General features: G+C 33.8%; 1 protein-coding gene and 1 long non-coding RNA gene across 2 annotated transcripts; one reads left to right on the forward strand and one right to left on the reverse strand.

Annotated features, from left to right (window-relative positions):
- Positions 1-595: 595 nt before the first annotated feature.
- Positions 596-7,543, reverse strand: LOC140883679 (uncharacterized). Its single transcript, XM_073290238.1, has 4 exons — positions 7,328-7,543; positions 7,141-7,260; positions 1,479-1,709; positions 596-1,392 (listed from the first exon to the last, which is right to left on the reverse strand). Exons 1-4 carry the CDS (start codon positions 7,517-7,519, stop codon positions 1,027-1,029), a joined length of 909 nt encoding a protein of 302 aa, XP_073146339.1. The 5' UTR covers positions 7,520-7,543; the 3' UTR covers positions 596-1,026.
- Positions 7,544-16,364: 8,821 nt separating this feature from the next.
- On the forward strand, positions 16,365-20,277 carry LOC140880950 (uncharacterized). The gene is made up of 2 exons (XR_012149765.1): positions 16,365-19,424; positions 19,672-20,277. It is a non-coding gene; the product is annotated as an uncharacterized lncRNA (long non-coding RNA).
- Positions 20,278-24,028: the final 3,751 nt, after the last annotated feature.

The following is a 24,028-nucleotide window of genomic DNA, read 5'->3' on the forward strand; positions in this document are numbered from 1 at the left end:
GAGTACGACCCCTGCTCTCTCTTTAATTGCTTCAAATGGATGTTTTATCATAATGGTTAAGATATTGTTGGGTATGAGCATATTATAATATAATTAAATATATAAATAAAATAAGTAGTTCAATTTGTAAGACTCGCATTTTAAAAAGACCAATTCTTAATTTTTAAACCCTGAAGGGTTAATTTGTATTTTTAAATCTTAGAATGGTTAATTTGCAATTTAGCTCAATTTTGCCTATAAATACCGAGAAATTCTCTCATTTTAAGGTAATTGATTTTCATTTCCGAAAACCCTCTATTTCTGTTATTCGCGGAGCACATCGCTGACTTGAGTGTCGAATGGTTATCACTCGAGGCCTCTAATCGTGAAGCAGGTGACAACGCAGAGGAGATCGAACATTGGATCTCGACTTTTTCAGGAGACACATTGGACACATTGGAGCAGGAGATCACTCGACTTCATATCTTCTGCTTTTGAGGATCACCGAATTCTGCTGATTCAGGTACTCAATTTATTGTCGGCGTCAGATATTTTCTAGATATGTTGGATCATTTGTCTAGAGCTACTTGAATTTTCTCATACATTTCAAGACTCAGATCTGGAGTATTTAGCTCACTTCAAATTGATTCTCAATTAGCGTTAGAACAATAAATAGATAGCGATCAACAGTTGGCTTCTGTTGCTACCAACCATTAGAGTTCCAGTGCATACACCCCTATACATGGAACAAAATCTTAGGTTGACGACCCAAGCTCCATTATTTTCGGCGGGAGGCACACACCCAATTACTCAACACAGCTATACACAAATAACAAATCAACTCGTACTAAAGAAATAATTGAGGACCATTTCTGTTTTGAACAGATACACTTGCAGGTTTTTATTTGAAAAAAGAAAAAGTACGTTTTCCACTGCAAAAAATGAAACCAACCTCTTCTTCTACAATTTTGGGGGTAGAAAGAAATATTAGGCAATTTCTTGGAGGGTTTTAGGACAAATAAATAAAGGCAACAAATTTAGGAAAACTTATGAGTTTGAGTCTGTGGAGATGGTTTTGACAGCAAGAGGTTCATACCATTGAGGTGCAAATCCAGCAGCTCTTCTTGCTGGCTCATTGAAAGGTGGCTTGAGTGGCCCCCTGAAGAAATCCTTGACAGTCGCATGAAATTTCTGAATCACTTCATCTTCCATGTCCCTCAAAAGTTCATCTTTGTTGGAACACATCAATAGATTCATAGATCTCGAACATACATACCTAAACCACTTGACTCCAGCACCACAGTGTGTTATCTCTTCTGGATAAACTATTTTCTCCAATAAATCAGCGGTTTTTTCGTCTCCTCCTTTCCGGAAACGAGATATAGTTGTTGGCAGCACATCAAGCCCTCTAGCCTGACAATATTTTGTAGAAGCAATATTGAAACGGCACCACATTTTCTCCAATATTATTCTTTATAATAAGAGTTAGCTAAGGATACCTCATGGACACAATGTTCAACTGCTAAGCGTGCTAGGAAATCATTTGAAGTGGCAATAGCTGAATCCCACAGACCATCATGAGCTGGCAATGCTCCATAGAAAGATCCGAGTTCCTTGAGTCGTGCTGCGAGCAGGATAAAGTGTCGACCTTCGTCTTGTGCCACTTTCACAAAATCAGTGAAAAAATCTTTTGGCATAGACTCTTGCCTACCAAACCGAGCAATTATATCCTATACAGAACACATACAAGTATAATAATTGTGAAGCTAATGAGGGAACAAAAACGTATCAAGGACTAGTATGATTACCTAAGACAGTGGTCATTTGCATTTGGAAATATATGCATACATGCCCCCGTAAATTTAAAAGTTAAAACTAACGGTAAGTCCTAAAATAGGGGTTGCAAGGCTATCGAGGAATAAAACAGCAAGTAGAGCAGATAAAACAGCAAGTGGAGACGATTTTGGGGATTTTAGGGACATGACTGACACGTCATGTCTACCGTTAGTTTTAACAATTAAATTCATGGACGGATCAACTCAGTCAAAATTTGTAAACGTTTAGAACTGAACCGAATACACCAAAATATTTGACCAAATCAAGAAAGGGTCAAACATTTGGGATTGAACCGAGTCTTTCCCAGTTAAGTTTATCCGTTAAATTGATGGAAGATCAACTTGGACAAATTTTTGAAACGTGTAGGATTAAACCAGGAACGTCAAAAACATTTGAGACGAACTGGGAAATGGGTCAAGCATGTGGAACTGATAGGAGGCCAGAATGCCAGAGTTTACTTCTGGAAAGAACCACACTCGAGATTATTTTGTTAGTGTTGATCCTAATACATATTCATATTTATACTGGGGTGGGACATGTACGGTAAGTCTGAAATGTTTGTGTATATTTATTTTGATTCAGTTATGTGTGGGAATGTTTCTTATTTGATAATTTTCAACTTGACATTAAACTATTTAGTATTGAGATTAAAACCAATAAATGATTTTGGGCTCACGTTAAAGGAAATTTTTAAATAGTTAACCCTATAAAATTGCATGTTAATAAAGAGTATGTGTTAAGAGCCCCACACCATTTTCCCATGATGTCTCCATGCTGGTATCAACAAAGACACCTTCTCAAGGTCCCAACAAAAGGCCTTTGTGAGAACACCGTAAACATCCAGGCCATATTTAAGGCAAACGCTGGGTGGCAAAATAGCGAACTGGCAGCCTCATAAAAAGATTGATACGCATGACTACCAAGCCCAATCCACCCAAGATCATCCAAGAAATACGGGCATGACTACTTCACAAAGGAACAATTGAGTGGATTGAACAATACCACCATCTCATTCTTCAGGCCTCTCAATCTCTCAAGAACTACTGCCGGATCTTATTCCATGACCCAATCTGGTATCTTTCGTCAGCCCTCAGTTCTCATTCTATTGGCTCTTGAATTGTTGATTTCAGGGCCTCCAACCATATGACAGGAAATTCTAGTTTATACTTTATACTACAATTACACTCCTTGTTCAAATCACACTAATGTTAAAATTGCTAATGGTTTCATGACTCCAATTGCTGGTACTGCTATATTGGTCTATCTCAAGATAATAAAATACGTCTTCCATATTCCCTTCCCTGAAGTGCAACCTAATATATGTTAGTAAGTTCGCACACGATAATCATTGGGTTACCAACTTTGATGAACGAGAATGCGTGCTTAACCCAGATTCAAAGTCCAAAGGCATGTATACAAACATTATACTCACGGCCATTTCAAGCACAAGAATTAGGAACTTGGTTTATAATTAATTGTTTCCTTTATGTGTTGTAATTAAAATTAGAATAAACCACGTGATATATGCAAAGTTTGTGTTCAGCAGTTTATATGGGAGTAGGCAGTTAATTTATTAGTTGATTATGCAAGACTATTTGTATGTTTAAGAAGCTTATGGAAAATAAATAAAAGACAATCAAAATTCATGTGAAGAGATTGGAGGTTCTCTCATTTATTGAGCCTCATTTCAATATATTACAATAGGTCATCTCGGAAGAAAATCGAACAAGAAATAACAAATACTGGAAAATAACGCAAACAAACCCACTACATCATCCATCACACAAGCACGTGACACTAACTTTGTTCCTTTATCGTGTCGATTTTAGGACCCACTATCGTGAAAGATGATTGGCAGTGATAGAACTCACAGTGGACTCTCCTCCTTGAGATTCCTCCATCAGAAGGTCTCCAAACTCGAGTGTCTAATGTTGCTTGAACTTCCGTTTCTGGTATGACGGAAATAATGTTATGGAATTATATACTTGGTCATCCCAGTTTTTCATATTTGAAACTTTTGTTTCCGCCTCCTAATTCTCATCAGCTGGTTGATTTACTTACAAAAGGAATATCAGAACAAATCAACAAACTAATGAATTTCTTTTTGATGAGCTTGGGCTCGTCAGTATTTATAGTCAAGCTTAAGGGGAGTACAGATTAAGATAAAACTCCTATTTGATTTAGTCAATCATTAATATCGATTTATTGATTTGATAGGATGGTGTAATTTCGTTATTTTGTTGGGGAAATATTTTTTGTTCCTTGCTATAAAAATATGTATCATTTAACAAATACACAAGTATATAACTGATTTCCCTCTCATATTTTTGCAAGTGCAAATATAAAATAAAATAAACTCAAGAATATTAACTTATTAAGCAATAAAATGATATACCAGTTGTCTATGAAAATGATCGACCACATAAATATTCATGGAAGAAACTTATTTTCTATCAGCGGTCACCTAAAACATTGAGCACCCAATATAGTTTATTTCAGACTTTCACGTCTGTAAAGTTAAAACTTGATAATATTTAATTGTTTTTTTTACAAACAAAAATGCAATTTTTTTGTTTCGATATCCAACCATCAATTCCAACTGATTATAAGAGAACTTATTTAAAATTAATTAACTAGCACTATATTTGAGATGAGGGCTTGAGGTCCCATACTGGCGTCGTACATTTGTGATTCATAAACTGCATCTTTGATACATGAACCACAATTCAAAATACTTAATGAAGCATTATAATTGCCATGAGATACAAGACATTATGACCACGATTACTACAAAATAATGGAATAAAGTGGGAATGAAATCAACTTTTTGAATGAAATGAGGATGTGAACGGAATGGTGGAAATATTTCATTTCCAAATGAATGGTATCATGAAAAAAAAATGGAATACAAAAATTGATTGGTAATTTAAGATAAAGAATGACAAAATAAAATTATTTTTAATGATTGAATCACCCTTTTCTAAAATTAAAATAACGATTATTCAAGAAGTTACATATAATTATTAGAATTAAATGAATATTATTGTTATATTTTATTTATCATCATCATCATTGTAATTATGATTATTGTTAAATGATGATGGATAATATAATAATAATTATGGTTTTATGATTATTTATTATTATTGATATTTTTTATTATTGTTAAGATTACTATTAATTAATTGTGGTCATTACAATTATTCTTTTGATTATGATTTTTTATCATTACCATAAACATTTATTATCGTAATTGTTCTTTATTAATATTTACATTTATTATTACAATGTTTGTTGTTGTTGTTGTTGTTGTTGTTAACATGAAAAAGAAGACGATATCTAATGCTTAGGTTGAGGATTACCTTGAGAAAGGTAATATATAAAAGAAATAAATGGTAACAAATAATCCCACATGCTGAGGAATGGAATTCTAAATCCCATGAGCATGGGAATAGGCATTCCAAATAGAAATGATCATTCCTATTCCCATGGCGTGCCAATCATGAGGAATGGAGCAAGGTTGCGAATGCCAATTTTACTCCCAATCTGTTCTCGTGTACCAACAACGTTCGTATCGTGAAACCATCAAAACAATAGTAAATGTCACAAGTGATGGTATATGGAACTCAAAATATTAAATCAGATGGCTAACTAATTTTACATATCGAATATACGTCACAAGGTATGCCACGTAGATAAACGGAAGTATTTGCTACTAGCACTAACAGAATAATCTAATTCCAAATTATGATTTGCTCAGTTTATGACTAGATGTCTTTTACAGTATTAAATCAATATGCGCCACATTAATTCTTATGTCACATAAACCTTGTGACATAATAGTTAACTATTACTCTCACAAAACACCTTGAACGGATAATGTGGCACCAATACCTGTGACTGCAGAGAAGACCACACATAGTCAAATGTGCATAAAACAGAAATTTATGAAAAATACTCTATTCTGGTAACACATTCGAGATATTATAAAATCTTTATGATTGATATATTGATGGTTTCAGATACCCTTTTCAGAGTATGCAGATCATTTTGATTTTTCTTTGTACGTTACATGGAACTTTCAAGGTCAAAATAATCCAACAACTGAGGCTCTGAGACGCAATATCCAGCCCTGATTAGTAGATTTGGACACTATGTCAGCTGATTAACCCTCGAGACAAGCTTATATTTCAGTTTACACGGTACCCTTTCCCTATAGCAGACATGTGTATATATAACAACCCTGACTCTGTGGTGGTTGCGAATGCATATCTGTAAACCTACATTTATTTCGAGAAAGCTTAAACAGATACCACTGTGCAAGTTAATCAAAGTACTCAATCCAAACACCTCTTAAATATTCCAGTAAATCAACAACGTTTATCGTGAAATCATCAAAACAATATTAAATGTCACAAGTGATGGTATATGGAACTCCGAATATTAAATCAGATTGCTAACTAATTTTACATTTCGATTACACGTCACAAGGGATGCCATGTAGATAAACGGAAGTATTTGCTACTAGCACTAACAGAATAATCTAATTCCAAATTATGATTTGCTCAGTTTATGACTAGATGCGTTTACAGTATAAAATCCATAATTATAAGTAAGATATTCTCGGTCATACAATATGCCACACATATTAATTCTTATGTCACATAAACATTATGACATAATAGTAAACTATTACCCTCACAGAACACCTTGAACGGATAATGTGGCACCAATACTAGTGACTGCAGACAAGACCAAGCATAATCGAAATGTGCATAAAACAGAAATTTATGAAAAATCCTCAATTCTGGTAGCACACTCGAAATCTTATAAAGTCTTTATGATTGATATATTGATGGTTTCAGATACCCTTTTCTGAGTATGCAGATCGTTTTGATTTTTCTTTGTACGTCACATGGAACTTTCAAGGTCAAAATCATCCAACAACCGAAGCTCTGAGACGCAGTATCCAGGCCTGATTAGTAGAATTGGACACTATTTAAGCTGATTAACCCTCGAGACAGGCTTATATTTCAGTTTACATGGTACCCTTTCCCTATAGTAGACGTGTGCATATATAAGTATATAACAACCCTGCCTCTGTTGTGGTTGCATCAAATGCATATCTGTAAATCTACATCTATTTCGAGTAAGCTGAAACAGATACCACCGCGCATGTTAATCAAAGTACTCAATCCAAACACCTCTTAAATATTCCAGAATAAATCAACAACATAGCTCCATTGATTTCACAACTACAGTAAAATTACAGGAAATAAAATGAAAACAAACGAGTGAAGAGTGAAGAAAAGCATACATACGTACCCAAGACAAGTCAATAGCCCAGCTTTCAGTATGCACAAGACTATGCACAATCGCCTGTCTACTTTGCAAACTCCCAGCTTTTCCCAGCTTTGGCATCTCACTGGGTGACACCAATTTAACCTACATACGTCATAGTCTCAGAAGCATTTCATCGAGCATTTGGGCGGGATGTGGTTTGATGTCTTACATTGGCGAGTCGGGCGGGTCTATCAGGTACGGGAAGATCGAGGAATTCATCAAATGGGCAGGTAATAATTCCTTGAAGCCATTTGTTGGCAACTTCAGCACCGAGGCTTGCTTTCTCAAATGGGTCCTCTGTGTTCAACACTCTCAACGCCGCCTCCACTAGAGTCTCTTCCCGGTCACTGCCGCTACACATCTTTTCTTTCTTTCACGGGGAACTTGTGAACTCTGTTTTTTTTTTTTTTAATATATCGTTATATATAAGATATAATATAAAATAAAATTTGAATTTGAATTTTGCTCACATTAATAAGTAATTACTAGAATTTCAAATAACCTATTTGTTTTATTTTTTTAAGATCTATTAAATTTCTAATAGTTTATAAGGTCTTTTGTTTGAGTTTTAAATTTCGGTTAATTGGTGATAAATACCCAATCACAAACATCACTTTAAGATCAGTCCCTGTGTCATAGAATCTTATTCTGCATTTCCTAATACACCAAAAATTTATTTTTCACTCCTTATTTCACATATTTAACTATTTTACTCTTAATTTATTTTCCTAAAATTATTAACACTAATTTTTTTTTCTACGCATGTTCTCTTCTTCTCTCAGAAAACTCACACGGCTGCCGCCTTCTCCGCTTCTGAACTCACGACCTCTTCTTCTCAGGTGAGAAAACTCACTCATCCGATCTTCTCTCATATTGATCAACTCCTTCTAAACTCACGCCTCATTCTCACACAAGAAACCTCGCGGTTGAATTGGAATCAATCATCCACAGGCAACGACGATGGACGAGGGTTTTGAAGAGGGACGAGCCAAATAAATTTCAGATGGTGACGAGGGACAAGCCATAGCAACACAAGTTGAACTTATTGTCGATTTCTTGTTTATTTTTGGTAGATTATTCAATTTGTGTTAGGTTCATGTTGATTTTTGTTGGTGTGAAGGGAGATTTTTTTTTTTTTTTTTTCCAATTTCAGTTGCATATTTTTGTTTTGTTTATTATGAGATATCCGGTTGAATTTGATAACCTATTCGGATTTTTATTGAATTCTCTTGCAAACACTAGTGTAATTTCAGATTTCTAGGCTATATGCAGGGCATTGGTGAACAAGAATTGAAATATAATTGCTGCTAAAATTTTCAAAACACTTAAAAATTTTCTGTTATTTGTGCTTGATATGTTGGATATATTGTATAGAAGCCACTTTTTCATTAGATACTCTATGATTTTTCTTAAGCTGCTAAAGTTACATGGTTAGGGTGCAAAAATATATAAGTCTGTGTACTTATCCATCTGTACACTAATTCATTTTTCTAAATCAATAAAATAAAATATTGTTGTATCTGTTCTTCACTCTCTGCCAATGTGAATTTAGAGAGATTTTGTTAAAAGGCCAATAGGAAAGCAGTGTAGTGAGTTTTAGTCATATTTCTATTTTGTTCTTCATGTTTCTTCACACTTTAACAATATTTGTGTCTTTTTATTGTTGATTTATGGTAGTTTAATTATATGGTAAATTGGATATAAATACTCAATCAAAAACTTAGATTTATGTTCAGTACCCATGTCATAAAATAATATTTTACACTACCTACATACACTGAAATTTTATTTTATGTACTTTTAATTGTTGAGGCAGTGTTGAAAAGGTTTGATGTTCAGTTCTTTGTCCTTCAAATTTGGCGATGGTAGTGTAACGGTTCCTTATAAGTCGTCAGAGTTTTCCATTGTGATTGGGCTAAAATATGTTGGACAACCAGTGAATAACGATTTGAAAATGGAATCTTCCTTTGTAAATCGTTATTTTGGTGATAATATAAGCAAGGTGATCTGGTCAAGCATTCATGTGAAACTTCTTGAACTAGCACGTAAGGATAAAAAGATATGTTGAGGACTTTGCGATGATATCTTATATTTATTCAATTGTGTGATTTTTCTGGTAGGCAATTATTATAATCCACTATTTATGTCATATCTTGATGATTTGGATCATTTCTTTGATTACTTGTGAGGTGATGTTGCGTACCGATTCCTTTGCGAGCAAATGGCTGCCCATATCCGTGATGGGCAAGGTAAATTAGAACGAAAGAAGTACCTATATGGTTTTTTAATGGGGTTGATGGTTAGTATGTATTGTTTTTAATACATTGGTCGTCTAACATTTTCTTCTTGTTCATTACTTAACCTAATAATCTTTCAATGCAGGCATGGTTGTATGAGAGTGTACCTTTGTTTTTCAATTGTAATGTGGGATTCCCAAAGTGTAGAGACCAAGGGAATAATCCTGATTGTGGTATGTTTACTTGCCTATGTGCGGAGTGTTATGCTCGTGATGACCCTTTTACAATGAATTATTAGACTGATTGTAACATAGATGGTACAAGGGCATACATTGCTGCAACCATCTTAAATGACGAATATGGGTTGATGAAAATGGATTCAGGGAAATGAGAATGGAGTGTACAATTATTTTTGGTGTATTTTGTACTGTATTTTGATCGGATGGATAACTGTTTTGATGAAGTTGGTACTGTATTTTGTTAGAATGGATGTGTAATTTACATTTATTGAATCGATAATATGTCGGTTGACTAGATATGGTTGAGCACTTATAAATTGATTGTCTCGCACTTTTATACAAAATTTGACAAGAAATGATACTTCATATAACCAATATTATACTACATTTACCTGTTAATGTACCACGAGTCAATACAACCGGTATTAAGTTTCTGACCTAGCACCAAAATATTATACCAAGTAAAACCAATTTTATACTACACTTTTCTACTAATGTACTACGAGTTAATACAACTGATACTGAGTTTTTTAATACACACCAATACCACCATGGTAAAAAAAATATGGAAGATGTACCAAATTTAACATAACTTTATATCACAATAAGACCGTATTATACTTCATTTTCCAGCTAATGTACTACTGATAAATATAACCGATACTGGATTCTGATCACGCACCAACACCACCATGGTAAACATGTAAGGAATATATACCAAATTTAACATAACATCATACCGCATATAGACTCTATTATACTTCTTTTTTCCATCTATTGTACTACTGGTCAACATAACTTGTACTGCGTTTCTGACCACAAACCAACACATGGTAAAAACGTATGAAAGATGTACCAAATTTAATAACATATAATACCGCAAATAGCCTCTATTATACCTCATTTTCCATATGTTGTACCACTGTGAAATATAACCAGTACTGCGTTTCTGAGCACGCACCAACACCACCATGGTAAATATGTATGAAAGATGTACCACATTTAATAACACATGATACCGCAAATATCCTCTATTATACCTCATGTGACGTTGTACTACTGGGCAATATAACCGGTACTGCGTTTTTTACCGCACACCAACACCACTAGAGGTAAACATGTATGAAAGATGTACCAAATTTAACAAATCATCATACTGCAAATAATCTCTATTATAATTCAATTTCCATCTACTGTACTACTGTTTAATATAACTGGTACTGCGTCTCTGACTACGCATCAATATCACCATGGTAAACATGTATGAATGATGTACCACATTTAATAACACATAATACCTCAAATATCCTTTATTGTACCTCATGTGCCGTATATTGTACTACTAGGAAATATAACCGGTACTGCGTTTTTGACCGCACACCAAAACCACCTTGGTAAACATGTATGAAAGATGTACCAAATTTAACATAACATCATACCGCAAATATTCTCTATTATACTTCATTTTCCATATATTATACTACTGGTCAATATGACCGGTACTGCGTCTGACCACGCACCAACATCACCATTGATGTTACAAAATTAAGACATTAGATGCATACATAATGTTGCTTTAACCATAGATGTTACAAACATATACATGTAATTGTTAATCACCATATATGCTACCAAATTAGACATTAAAATTTATAAACATGTGATAATCATAATTGATGCTACAAAATTAGACATTTGATATGTAAACATGTGTTAATCATCATTGATATATGTTACAAAATTAGGACATTAGATGCATACATAAGGTTGTTTTAACCATAGATGTTACAAACATATACAATGGATACATATACATGTGTTTGTTAATCACTATATATGATACTAAATTAAACATTAGAATGCATAACCATGTGATAATCATAATTTATGCTACAAAATTAGACCTTTGATGTGTAAACATGTGTTAATAACCATTGATGTTACAAAATTAGGACATTGGATGCATACATAAGGTTGTTTTAACCATAGATGTTACAAATATATACAATGGATACATATACGTGTGTTTATTAATCACCATGTATGCTATCTAATTTTGTAGCATCAATAATGATTATCACATATTTATGCATTCTAATATCTAATTTGGTAGCATGTGTGGTGATTAACAAACACATGTATATGTATCCATTGTATATGTTTGTAACATCTATGGTTAAAACAACCTTATGTATGCATCCAATGACCTGATTTTGTAACATCAATGGTGATGTAGGTGTGTGATCAGACGCAGTACCAGTTATATTGACCAGTAGCACAATAGATCGAAAATGAAGTATAATGGAGACTATTTGCAGTATGATGGTTTGTTACATTTGGTACATCTTCCATACATGTTTACCATGGTGGTGTTGTGCGCGATCAGAAATGAAGTACTGGTTTTAGAGCCTAGTAGTATAATATATGGAAAATGTGGTATAATAGAGGCTATTTGTAGTATGATGTGTTGTTAAATTTGGTACATCTTCTATACATGTTTACCATGGTGGTGTGGGTGCGTGGTCAGAAACGCAGTACTGGTTATATTATCCGGTAGTACAATATATGGAAAATGAGGTATAATAAAGGCTATTTGAAGTATTATGTATTGTTAAATTTGGTACATCATCCTTACATGTTTACCATGGTGGTGTTGGCTCGTGGTAAGAAACTCGGTACTAGTTATATCGATCAGTAGTACAATAAATGGAAATTGAAGTATAATATAGACTATTTACGATATGAGTTTATGTTAAATTTGGTACAAGTTCTATACATATTTACCATGGTGGTGTTGGTGTGCGGTTAGAAACGCATCACTAGTTATATTGTCCAGTAGTACAATATATGAAAAATGAGGTATAATATAGGCTATTTACGGTATTATATGTTTTTAAATTTGGTACATCTTCCAACATGTTTACCATAGTGGTGTTGGTTTGTGTTCAGAAACGTAGTACTAGTTATATTAATTAGTAGTACAATAGATGAAAAAAGGAAGTATAATAGAGATTATTTACGGTATGAGTTTATGTTAAATTTGGTACATCTTTCATACATGTTTACCATGGTGGTGTTGGTTCGTTGTCAGAAACGCGGTATCGATTATATTGACCAGTAGTATAATAGATGGAAAATGAAGTATGATAGAGACTTATTGTGGTATAATGTTATGTTAAATTTGGTATATCTTTCATACTTTTTACCATGGTGGTGTTGGTGTGTATTAAAAAATATAGTACTAGCTGTACTAACTCGTAGTACATTAGTAGACAAGTGTAGTATAAAATTGGTTTTACTTGGTATAATATTTTGGTGCTAGGTCAGAAATTTAGTACCAATTGTATTGACTTTTGGTACAATAACAGGTAAATGTAGTATAACATTGGTTATGTAAGTATCATTTTTTGTCAAATTTTGTATAAAAGTATTATGCAATCAATTATAAGTGTTAACAACCATATCTAATCAACCGAAAAATATTAGTGATTAAATAAATGGAAATTACACATTTATTTTACCAAAATACAATACCAACTTCATCAAAACAGTTATACATCCGATCAAAATTTAGTACAAAATACACCAAAACTAATTTTCCACTCCATTGTCATTTCCCTGAATCCATTTTCATTAACCCATATTCGTCATTTAGGATGGTTGCAGCAACGTGTGACCTTGTACCGTCATGTTGCAATCAGTCTGATAAACAATAAAACAGCATGCCATAAGTATGATAAACAACTTTTACGATAACAAAGCAGAAAAATAATATTAAACCAAAGAGAATATTTTTTAGTTTGAACTGTATATACATAATTTTCTCCAAAAAAATCATTGATAAATCAAGTTTGAACTGTAAAAAAATTTCACATTACTGAACAACCAACCTAGCAATTTTATTGAAACATTGCAATGAGCCAACAAATATTTACAATTAAAAAAACCCACAGCCTAAGCATAGAATGCATATAGATATCATATTAACTACCATTAAATAACACCAAATTCGCAAGACGCCAAATAAGCTCTACAATCAACCGAATAATCATTCCCCACTCGTTACCACATTGCCAACCATTCCAAAAAAAAAAAAAAAAATTAGAACAATATGAGAGTATGTCCCTCGCCCTAAAATGATTAGTCTCAATAATCGATATCTCAAATGCCAATCATAACCCTATATTTCAATTTTCTACACCAACTTGCAATCCAAATCCTACTTTACAAATTAATAAGAACACAAGCACATAACAACATAAAAATTCAGAAATAGAGCAAACCGGGTTGAAATAGATTAATGGCGAGTGACTAAGGAGGCGGTGACGAGCTACGGTGCCAATTAGGGATCAGATAGAACTGGAGGCAGGAGGAGAGACGGGGCCAAAGCTATCCTGAGTTTGAAGCGACGCAAAGACAATCTCATGGATCCAACTTAGCCGTTCGTTGGTCAAGTCGGCCGGTGGATGATTTGGAGTAGGGATTTTTGTCTTCAGCCGTGAAAAAGGAGGGGAATTGAATCGTGAAAGAGGAAGGGAGAGGAAAGATAAACAAAGAGAAAATAAAATAATATTTAAGGGAAACAGTATTATATTATCAGTAATAGATATAAAATAAATTAAAATAGAAAAATTATTAAAATAATAAATTAGGGAGGGAGGAAAAAGAGTTTAGATGTATGAGGGAGTGCAGAACAAATAATTCTTACTTAGGGACTGAACTTCAAGTTGTGTTTGTGTATAGGGATTTTTTCCCAAGTCTCCCAAACAATTTATTTAGATAAATGTGGATTACATTTTGACATTTATTTTAGGAATGATTGCTTTTTGATTCTATAAGTTTCTCTATTTTTAATTTTGATATTCTATGTTATCATATTTCAATTTTAATCTATTTTTTTTGTTTTTGTTTTTTTTTTTTTCAAAAAAATTTTAGTCATTTTCGATGTGACGCTAATATGACACCTTTGCAGCGCTGATGTGTATAGTGTCTCATCAGTATTTAAAAATAATAATAATTTTAGTTATTTTTTATGATTTGATCCATACACAATTTGAGGGCAAAGTTATAAATTCACAATGAAAATTTTTTCTCATTAGAGATAGATGATTATATAAATAAAAAAACTATGGAGCTTTTAACAATCTTGATATTTCATATGAATAGTGTATGCAATTGTTTCATACTAGTATTTTACCCGTGCAGAATGATATTATTAAAAAATAATTATTATTCAAAATTCTATATATATTTAAAATAGAAATAAAAATATTACAAATTGATTTATACTTGAGTCTATCTTTCCTCTCATAGATCTGAAACAAAACATGTTATTGTATGATCGAATGTTTTCACAAAAATGTTTGCTCTTATCGCTCACTCCAAATAATAAAGCGTCCAATATTTGCGATGGTTTCTTAAAAAATGGATGTTGCATTTTTCCTTGCATGCAACATAAAGAGTACTTAGGACTTCGAGATTCGTTATTTCGATGCTATCTTTATTCATACTAAAACCACCACAGAACTCACAACTGTACGCTGGGTCGCCTATATCCCAATAATTTACAATAATATAGGAAAAATAAATATTTATAAAACCGAATATGCATGTTCGAAAAAAATTGAATAAACAATAAAAAAATTTCATGATAAATCAATAAAAACACGAAAATACCAATTAATTACAATTATTGGACTGGATATGTCAGCTGCAAAAACAATACAATTAATGATATAATGAAATAAATATACACAAAATTTGAGAAACTTAATTAATAAAAATAAATTAAATATAAAGTTGTTAAATTAGAGATATCATACCACTTTTTATATCACAAAAGACAATCTTGATCTTATAGACAATATCTTTTTAACCGAATCAACTAAACTACATCCATGAGATATTCCTGTGTCGAATCCAAATTTTCTACACAAAAACATGAAGTGATCTAAATAGATCCACCCAAATTTCTATTTTAGTTTTTTTTTATAAAATAAAAATTAAAAGAAATATATAAAAGTAATACAAACTCTTTGGAGATGTGAGCTCGAGTGGATTGACCAAATCAAGATTCGTTATATATATATATATATATATATATATATATATAATTATCAGTATTATTTTAATATTTAGAAACAAAAATTTATCTTTTAAAGATTCAAATTATGTAATCAGAATAAATTATTGAAATTTATAAAAATAAATATGAATTTTTATTTTAAACAACATAATTATGTTTCATGTGTTTACAGACATGATTTTAGTAGTACAATTAGATTGGATGATGTCCAGTTAATTCAAAAAACAATATGAAAAATATATATTTCAACCAACACTGAACCACATATAAAATTAACTCAAGCGTCCAATTTGTCGAACCGATTTGATTTATTTATCATTGTGCTTAAATTACTCAACAACATTAAATATTAACATTATAAAGATTAGAATGCATATAATATATTATTTTAATTATTCAAATTAAAAAAATATAGTCAAATTTTATTTAATTAAAATTTTATCTAAACCCTAAACCATTATCAAATTTTATTACTTAAACTCATGTTGATTTAGTCATATATCTCAAACACATTGCAAATTGATTTGGAAAACCAATTTTAATTTAGTTAAATTTTATGTCAAAAAATGGCCCAATAGACCTACAAAATAAATTCGATCGACGTTATGAATTTGAGCCCAAACAAATAGTAAGACCTAATTGTTCACATATAAAGATATCTCTTTTCCCTAGTCGGTCGGCAGGTAGGAAGCATTTGATCTATATTTCATTATTTACTTGTTCCTTTCGATTTATGGGTTTCCCAATCTTTTTTAATGCCTAGACCCAAATTTTTCCTGGGAGTTAGCAAATCTTCTTATGTGTTTTTCTTTATTTCGATTTTGGGTTTACAATCTTTCTTTCGATCCAATGTTTTAGCGCAACGTTTGTTGTTGGATCGATTTCAAAAAAATATATGCGGTTTTTTTTTATTCTCGGGCAGATCTATCAGATCTAAATCACATCCTTTCAATTTTATATTGCTGAAATCGATTTTTTCAAATATCAGTTTTGGTCACTGTTGGTTTTTATTATTTTTAGGCAGATCTACCTGTTTTGTGTTGTTCTCGAGCAGATCTATGAGATCTAAACCTAGACCTTTCAGATTTATGTTGTTGGATAAACTTGTTTTTTTTACCCCCGTTTGTTTTTGTTTTTCTCATGCAGATCTACGACGGAGAAGTAGAGGTATTTATGGTGTTTTGTAAGAATTGATAAGTTTTTATATTAAATTTTTTGTAGTATTTAAACGTTTGTATATGGAATAATCTCGATATTTTTTTAAAAAATATCTTATCCATAAGATCTGGAAAACAGTGAAATTTATTTAATTTTGTTGGATCGATTTCCGTTGTCATTTAGATGTGAACTTAGAACTTTCGTGGCATTTTTTAAAATTCTTATGCAACTACAATTCATAATTATTGGTTGGTTCATTATTTGTAGCAAATATTTATTACGATATAAAGTAGATTTGAATATTTTTTGAGCATTTGTTGGATAAAATATTATTGGGTGGTGTAAATATGCTTAGGTTCTGAAATTTTGCTTTGGTTTTGCAAATATTGTTGGCCTCTGCTTTTAGTTATTGGAAGTCTAAAGAAAATTAATGGTTTTATTATAAATAATTTATCAAACAGACATGTTTCGATTGACACAATTTAAATATTAGGAAAATATATATGTGCTTTTATATAATATTAATTAATGTTAATAAGTAATGGAACAAATACAAAATTTATTACTTTTGAATATTATCTAAATTATTACGTTGTATAAATATTCTTGGGGTGGTGTAAATATGATTGGTTCTGAAATTTTGCTTTGGTTTTGCAAATATGGTTGGGTTGTGTAAATACAATAGGCAGAGGGTTGTGTTTTTTTACTTTTTTCTCTGCTTTTAGTTATTTAAAGTCTAAAAAAAATTAATGGTTTTAGTACTATAAATAATTCATGAAACAGACATGTTTCGATTGACGCAATTCCAGTAATGACGCAATTCCAGTAATTAGTAAATACTTATTGAAAGTATGATTATTTTTAATGATGTTTTTACAAGTATTCAAAATATAATTATTTTTGTACTTAAATAAATAAATAAATATATATTTGCTTTAACTTATTAATTAATTAATATAATAAATACAAAATATAGGACTTTTAAATATTATTATTATTATATTTATATATACGTACTTAAATATTAGGGAAATATATATGTGCTTTTATATAATATTATAATATTATTATATAATAATAATTGTTTTAAACTTTTGCATTTATCTCCTTTGTGTCTCCAATATCAGCAATTATTTTTGGAAAAAAGTCATGTTTCTGCATTATTATAGGATCTTATATGCAGTATACAAAATATAAAGTCATGACATATTTTAGAGAAATAACATACACCTGACTTTCAAAAGTTTCTCCACAATAATTGAGGGCCCAATGTGTATTGAGAAGATCCAGTTGACTGATAGTGCTAAACTGTGAAAGCATTTTGGTGATGGGATTTGAGATTTGAGAGATGAAATCTGACTTAAGCGTAATGAATTGTACATTGCTGGATTATTTATAGCACTTTTTGGGCGGGAAAGTATTTAATTTCAATCTTTTCGAATTCTACATTTGAATTCAAATTATAATAAAACTGAGCAAAAGACTAAAATGTTGTATTTATGTCCTCGATAACATCTAATTAGCATATTTTTTTATGGATTCTAGAATTGTGAGTTTTTGTCAGATTTGTATTTTTAATCTCATAAGCGTGGTAATTAGTTGTGGTTATTTATGGATGACAATCTAATTATCAATTCTTGAAATGTGGGCTTTTGTCTAGTTGTCTATCAAGTTGTCAGCTTATTTAATACATTATATATTAGTAAAATAATATACACTCTAAAACTGATGTTTCCATTTTTATCAGAATTTTTCGGCGAGAACTTTTCAAATTTGGCAAAAAAATGTGCTTTTATATATTATTAATAGATTTTTTAACATAAGAATATTTGAATTATTTAATTCATATTAAATTATAAAATTTAATTTATATATTATTTAAACTCTGTTATTATTATTATTATTTAAAAATAAATAGTTTGAACATCTATGCGCAAAATTTAAGAAGACATTTATTCATCTTTGTTTTGGAATATGTGTCAAATAATTGTCAGTAATTATTATTTTTCATAATAATTTATTATTTTTCTATCCTTAATTATCTTACTATTTTTAGTATTGATTTTTAGGCGGGAAAATTGGTAGTTATTTTTTTTTTGGAAGACTATTCTGTTTTTATATATATATAGATGATAAGGGAGTCAAAACTCAACCCAATCCACCAACCTGAAACGAGTCGACCTAAAAAATATCGAGTTAGGGTTGGGGGTTTTGGGTTTGGGTCGAATCGGGTTGACCCATAAGCTAACCCGAAAAAAGTAATCGGGTTAGGGTTGAGTTTGGGCCCGAGGTCACAACTCATGTCCTAGGCGCTAGTCTGAGCGGATTTCGATTTGTATATCCCAGATATGGATACCCAGTCATTATTTGCATGCATCATGTTTGTATGTTTACCCAGGCTTGCATTCTAAGTGTAGTTCCCTCACGTCCATGTTGTTTTTCTGTGTTTCTTGGACACCACATTCTACAGAGCAGTTGCAGGTGTTTTCTACCTTGAGACTTGGGATTAGTCAGTGACCAGGGCATGATTGCAGGGTTAGCTGTTAGGTTGTTATTATTAAACAAATATTCAATTGGGTTGTACTATTTCAGTTTTGGGTTTTTTATTTGCAGGTTGTATTCTGTCGGTCCAGTATTTGTTTTAGTTTTGCTGATTTCTTTGATTATGGTTAATGCATGATTAATTAGTTTCTGATTAGTAGGTGATTCTGGTAGGGTCGCTACACTTATGGTATCAGAGAATGCAATATTATTTTTGGGACATATTACTGAAATTTTTGGGTTATCCTTGTAGAGATGACTGTAATTGATGAAAGAGAAACGATGAAATTTGGAATAAACGAGGTAATCAGGAATCCTCCAGATCATCATCGCCAGGGTTATCATCAGAGATTCGACTTGTGTAGATCACAGATTAGGATCGAGTATCAGATTCCAGAGACAGTGGCAGAAGATTGGTTGGAGCACTTGGGATGCGGTTGTCCATCCAGCTTTGACCTGGGAAGGCATCTCTAAAGATTTTCCGCTAGTCGTTGGAGAGATTGTTGTACTTAGAGCTTGTGCGGAGAGGTTCTGCCACCATGATTGTATTGATTCTTGGAGTAGGCAGATGAGGAAACTGCACGTTCAAGATTAGTAGACACTAAGATGTGAACGAAATTTGAGTTGTATAGAGTATCTTAGACGGAATGTAAGATTTTCGCATGTATTTGGATTTTTATACTGTATTGTGAATTGTTGTAAATATTATTTCAGTTGTAAGTATTTTAATCACATGTGTAATAATGATTTTAGACATTTGTATCAGTGTAGTTGATATGGGAAATAGTTGTTTGTTTTTATTATAGGAGATTGTAATACGGATTGTACATAACCTGGATTAGTGGTTTTAGTATTTTTATCTTTGGAATTTTCTTGATTTTATTCAAGTGTTTTAGTTGACCAGTATTCAACTACATGAACTTGAAGGAATTTTATAATCGGGTTAGAGTTATACATATTTCCAGATGACTAGTTTCAAGAGTACTTCTAGAATGATCTTGTGAGTTGTTTTGACTTTGAGTTAGTGTCAGAGATGATGTGTTTTTCATCAGGGGCATTAGTCATACCGGTTTATTGTATGACCTTGTTCTAGGCAGTTTTCCTAGACCAGTTGATCTGATTTGATCTTGTTAAGATGTTGCCAAGTGATGAAGGATTTCATCAGGGCACTGTGGTGAGTTATACCCAGAGTTGTGGACTGTGTTCATGTAGCGACCCTACCCGGATCCACTACCTAATCAGAGTGATTAGCGCAAGCAACAATAATTAAAGCGTTAAATAGCGGATAATTCCAAAGTACAACAAATTCAATCGGCAGAATACAACCGACGATAGAAACAGTGTATAATTTTTTATACAACCAAATCGAAATTAGGGTATCAGAATCCCTAACAAACTACCTCTGCACGGTAGCAACCTCAACCCTGCTGGGAACCACCGGGACCGTCTAGCCTCAGACCTGACTCACCACAAGGTGTCCCAAAACACGAAACATAAAGGGCGTGAGCGACTACGCTCAATACGGAAGCAATGATATAAATACAAATATGAGCATGCACATGACTTTAAAAATCAGGGTTAAATCACTTTACTCATGGCGCCTGGAATACACAGTACCGGGCAAGAGAGCGACTCCGCGTGGTACTCGTATATTCCCAAGACACGAATCCTCAGGAAGAATCGCCTCGACTGATGGAAACTTTCATGACTCACATCATCCCGATGCAGTCTCCGTAAAAACATATGCATGTGCTAAAAACAGTAAAACATAGCCAATATAGCACATACATCATGCATCACACACATATGTATAAATATCATGCCGGCTATCTTGGTCAGTACTTACGTACCTCTAACACTGCAGGTCAACTCCTAGCACACCCGTCTAGGTCCAAAGCCTACAGGTCTGCTCTACTGCGTCTACACATGCAAAAGTCCATGCATCACTATAAACGCTCTAAAAGCCTTAACTAAGCTATTTCATACTCCTAAATATTTTTAGGAAGCCAAATTATACCTTCGTCCGTCGTCAGCCCGCTGGTGTAGAATCGCCTCAAAACTTAGGCACACCTCCGCTACGACGCCGGGATCGCTAGGCAACTTCCGGATTCCCAATAGGATGCCTAGAACTCCGTAGATCTAAGTAAGAAGGTTCGAAAACCAGAGGAGAGGAGGGAAATTGGTGCACAGAATGAGGGCTCGGACCCCTTATTTATAGACGCCGATCGGAACCTCCGAACCCGGTTCGGACCGTTCGAACTCGATCGGAACCTCCGATCGCACCTTCGGAGCGTCCGATCGCTCAATATTATGCCAGCCATGATGTCACCTTGCTGACGTAAACGATGACGTGTGCCCTGGTCCAGATCGGAGCTTCCGATCTAGCCGACGGAGCTTCCGATCTCGATCAGAGTCTCCGATCTTGGCACGGAGCTTCCGATCCACTTCGAACCGTCCGAACTCCTCTTCGGACCGTCCGATTTATCTTGGACTATTTAGGCATAATTTAGTACTTAATTACCTTAATTACCTTGATTAATTGCGGGTTACTACATTCTCCCTCACTTAAGAAATTTCGTCCTCAAAATTACATCTTAAGAAAAACATAGTACGCAAAATCAATGCTCTTATTACAACTGAACAATATACATTCGATACAACAGAATACAAAATCTTAAAACAACTCGGGGTGCTCGGCTAACATCCGACTCTCCAACTCCCAAGTAGCTTCCTCTGTACCTCTGCGTTGCCACTGTACCATAACCAATGGTATTCGCTTGTTACGAAGTACCTTGTCCTTATTGTCAAGAATCCGCAGTGGTTTCTCCACATACGATAGATCCCGATCTACCTTTACCTCGGTCGGATGCAAAATATGAGACTCGTCCGCCACATACTGCCTCAACAAGAACACGTGGAACACATCGTGGATCTCCGAAAGATTTGGTGGCAAGGCTAGACGATAAGCCACGTATTCAACTTTCTCGAGAATCTCGAAAGGACCAATAAATCTTGGTGACAACTTACCCTTGAGACCGAACCTCATCACCTTCCGAAAAGGTGATACACGCAAGAATACATACTCTCCTTCTTCAAAATGAAGTGGCCTGCGGTGAGTGTTCGCGTAGCTAGCCTGTCGATCCTGGGATGCCTTAATCCTGCATCGGATCAATTCTACTGCATCAGTCATCTGCTGAATCATCTGAGGACCCTCCACCTGCCGCTCACCAACCTCGTCCCAAAACAAAGGTGTATGACAACGACGTCCATAAAGAGCCTCAAATGGTGCCATGCCAATGCTGCTATGATAGCTATTGTTATAAGCGAACTCCACCAATGGCAAATGATGGGCCAAAATCCATTACGGTAGCTCGAAGCATGTCCTCGAGAGTACGGATAGTCCTCTCCGATTGTCCATCAGTCTCTGGATGATACGCTGTGCTCAAACTCAAAGTGGTACCAAGAGCACGCTGAAAACTCCCCCAAAATCTTGAGGTGAAACGAGGATCTCTGTCGCTCACAATACTCAGTGGAATACCATGCAAACGGACAATTTCTTGCACATACAGCCATGCCATCCTGTCGAAGGTGAAATCCCAATTATATGGTAAAAAATGCGCGGAATTCAACAATCGGTCAACAACAAACCAAATCGCATCGCAATTCCTGGAAGACATAGGCAAGTGGATGACAAAGTCCATCTTCACATGATCCCACTTCCACTCAAGAATATCGAGATTGTGAAGTAGACCTCTGAGTCGACGATACTCTGCCTTGACCTGCTGACACACAAGGCATCGGGACACGAACTGAAAAACGCTGCGCTTCATTCCTTTCCACCAAAATCGAGTACGTAGATCCTTGTACATCTTCATGCTGCCAAGATGTACTGAGAACCTACTATGATGAGCTTGCGATAAGATCTCGTCTCTAAGTGTGGAATCATCAGGCACAACCACACGGCCAGAAAGACACAACAAACCATCCGCCTGAAAATGGAAACCAGCTGAATTCTCACCCTCAGTGAATTGGGCTAATCTCTGCATCTTGGGATCAACACCCTGTGCCTCACGAATACGTCTATACAAGGCTGGCTCGGCAAGCACAGACGCAACACGAACTCCCTGTTGTTCCTTCTTATGACGGAAAGTGAAACCCAAGGAACAACACTCTTCGACCATTCGTGACACTGTACTGGTATGAAGGGAACTCAAATAAATCTTGCGACTAAGCGCATCAGCAACCGGATTAGAAGATCCTGGATGGTAATTGATTTCGAAATCATAGTCCTTCAGCAAGTCCATCCAACGGCGCTATCGCATGTTCAACTCTGCCTGAGTGAATAGGTACTTCAAACTCTTATGATCAGTAAAAATCTGGAATCGTTCACCGTACAAATAATGACGCCATATCTTCAGACACTACAAGAAATATCTATATCAACAACACTCAAAAGACAACGGTTTTAGCATTAAATTGTTGTCTTTTACCATTTAACAACGGTTTTAATTAAAACCGTTGTCTTTGAGCGTTTTTTTTAATCAAAGACAACAGTTTCTAAAACACCATTGTCTTTGAGGGGTAAAGGACAACAGTTTTTAAAAACCGTT

The sequence above is a fragment of the Henckelia pumila genome, chromosome 2, assembly GCF_033568475.1.
Source record: "Henckelia pumila isolate YLH828 chromosome 2, ASM3356847v2, whole genome shotgun sequence".
NCBI classification, from domain to species: Eukaryota; Viridiplantae; Streptophyta; class Magnoliopsida; order Lamiales; family Gesneriaceae; genus Henckelia; species Henckelia pumila.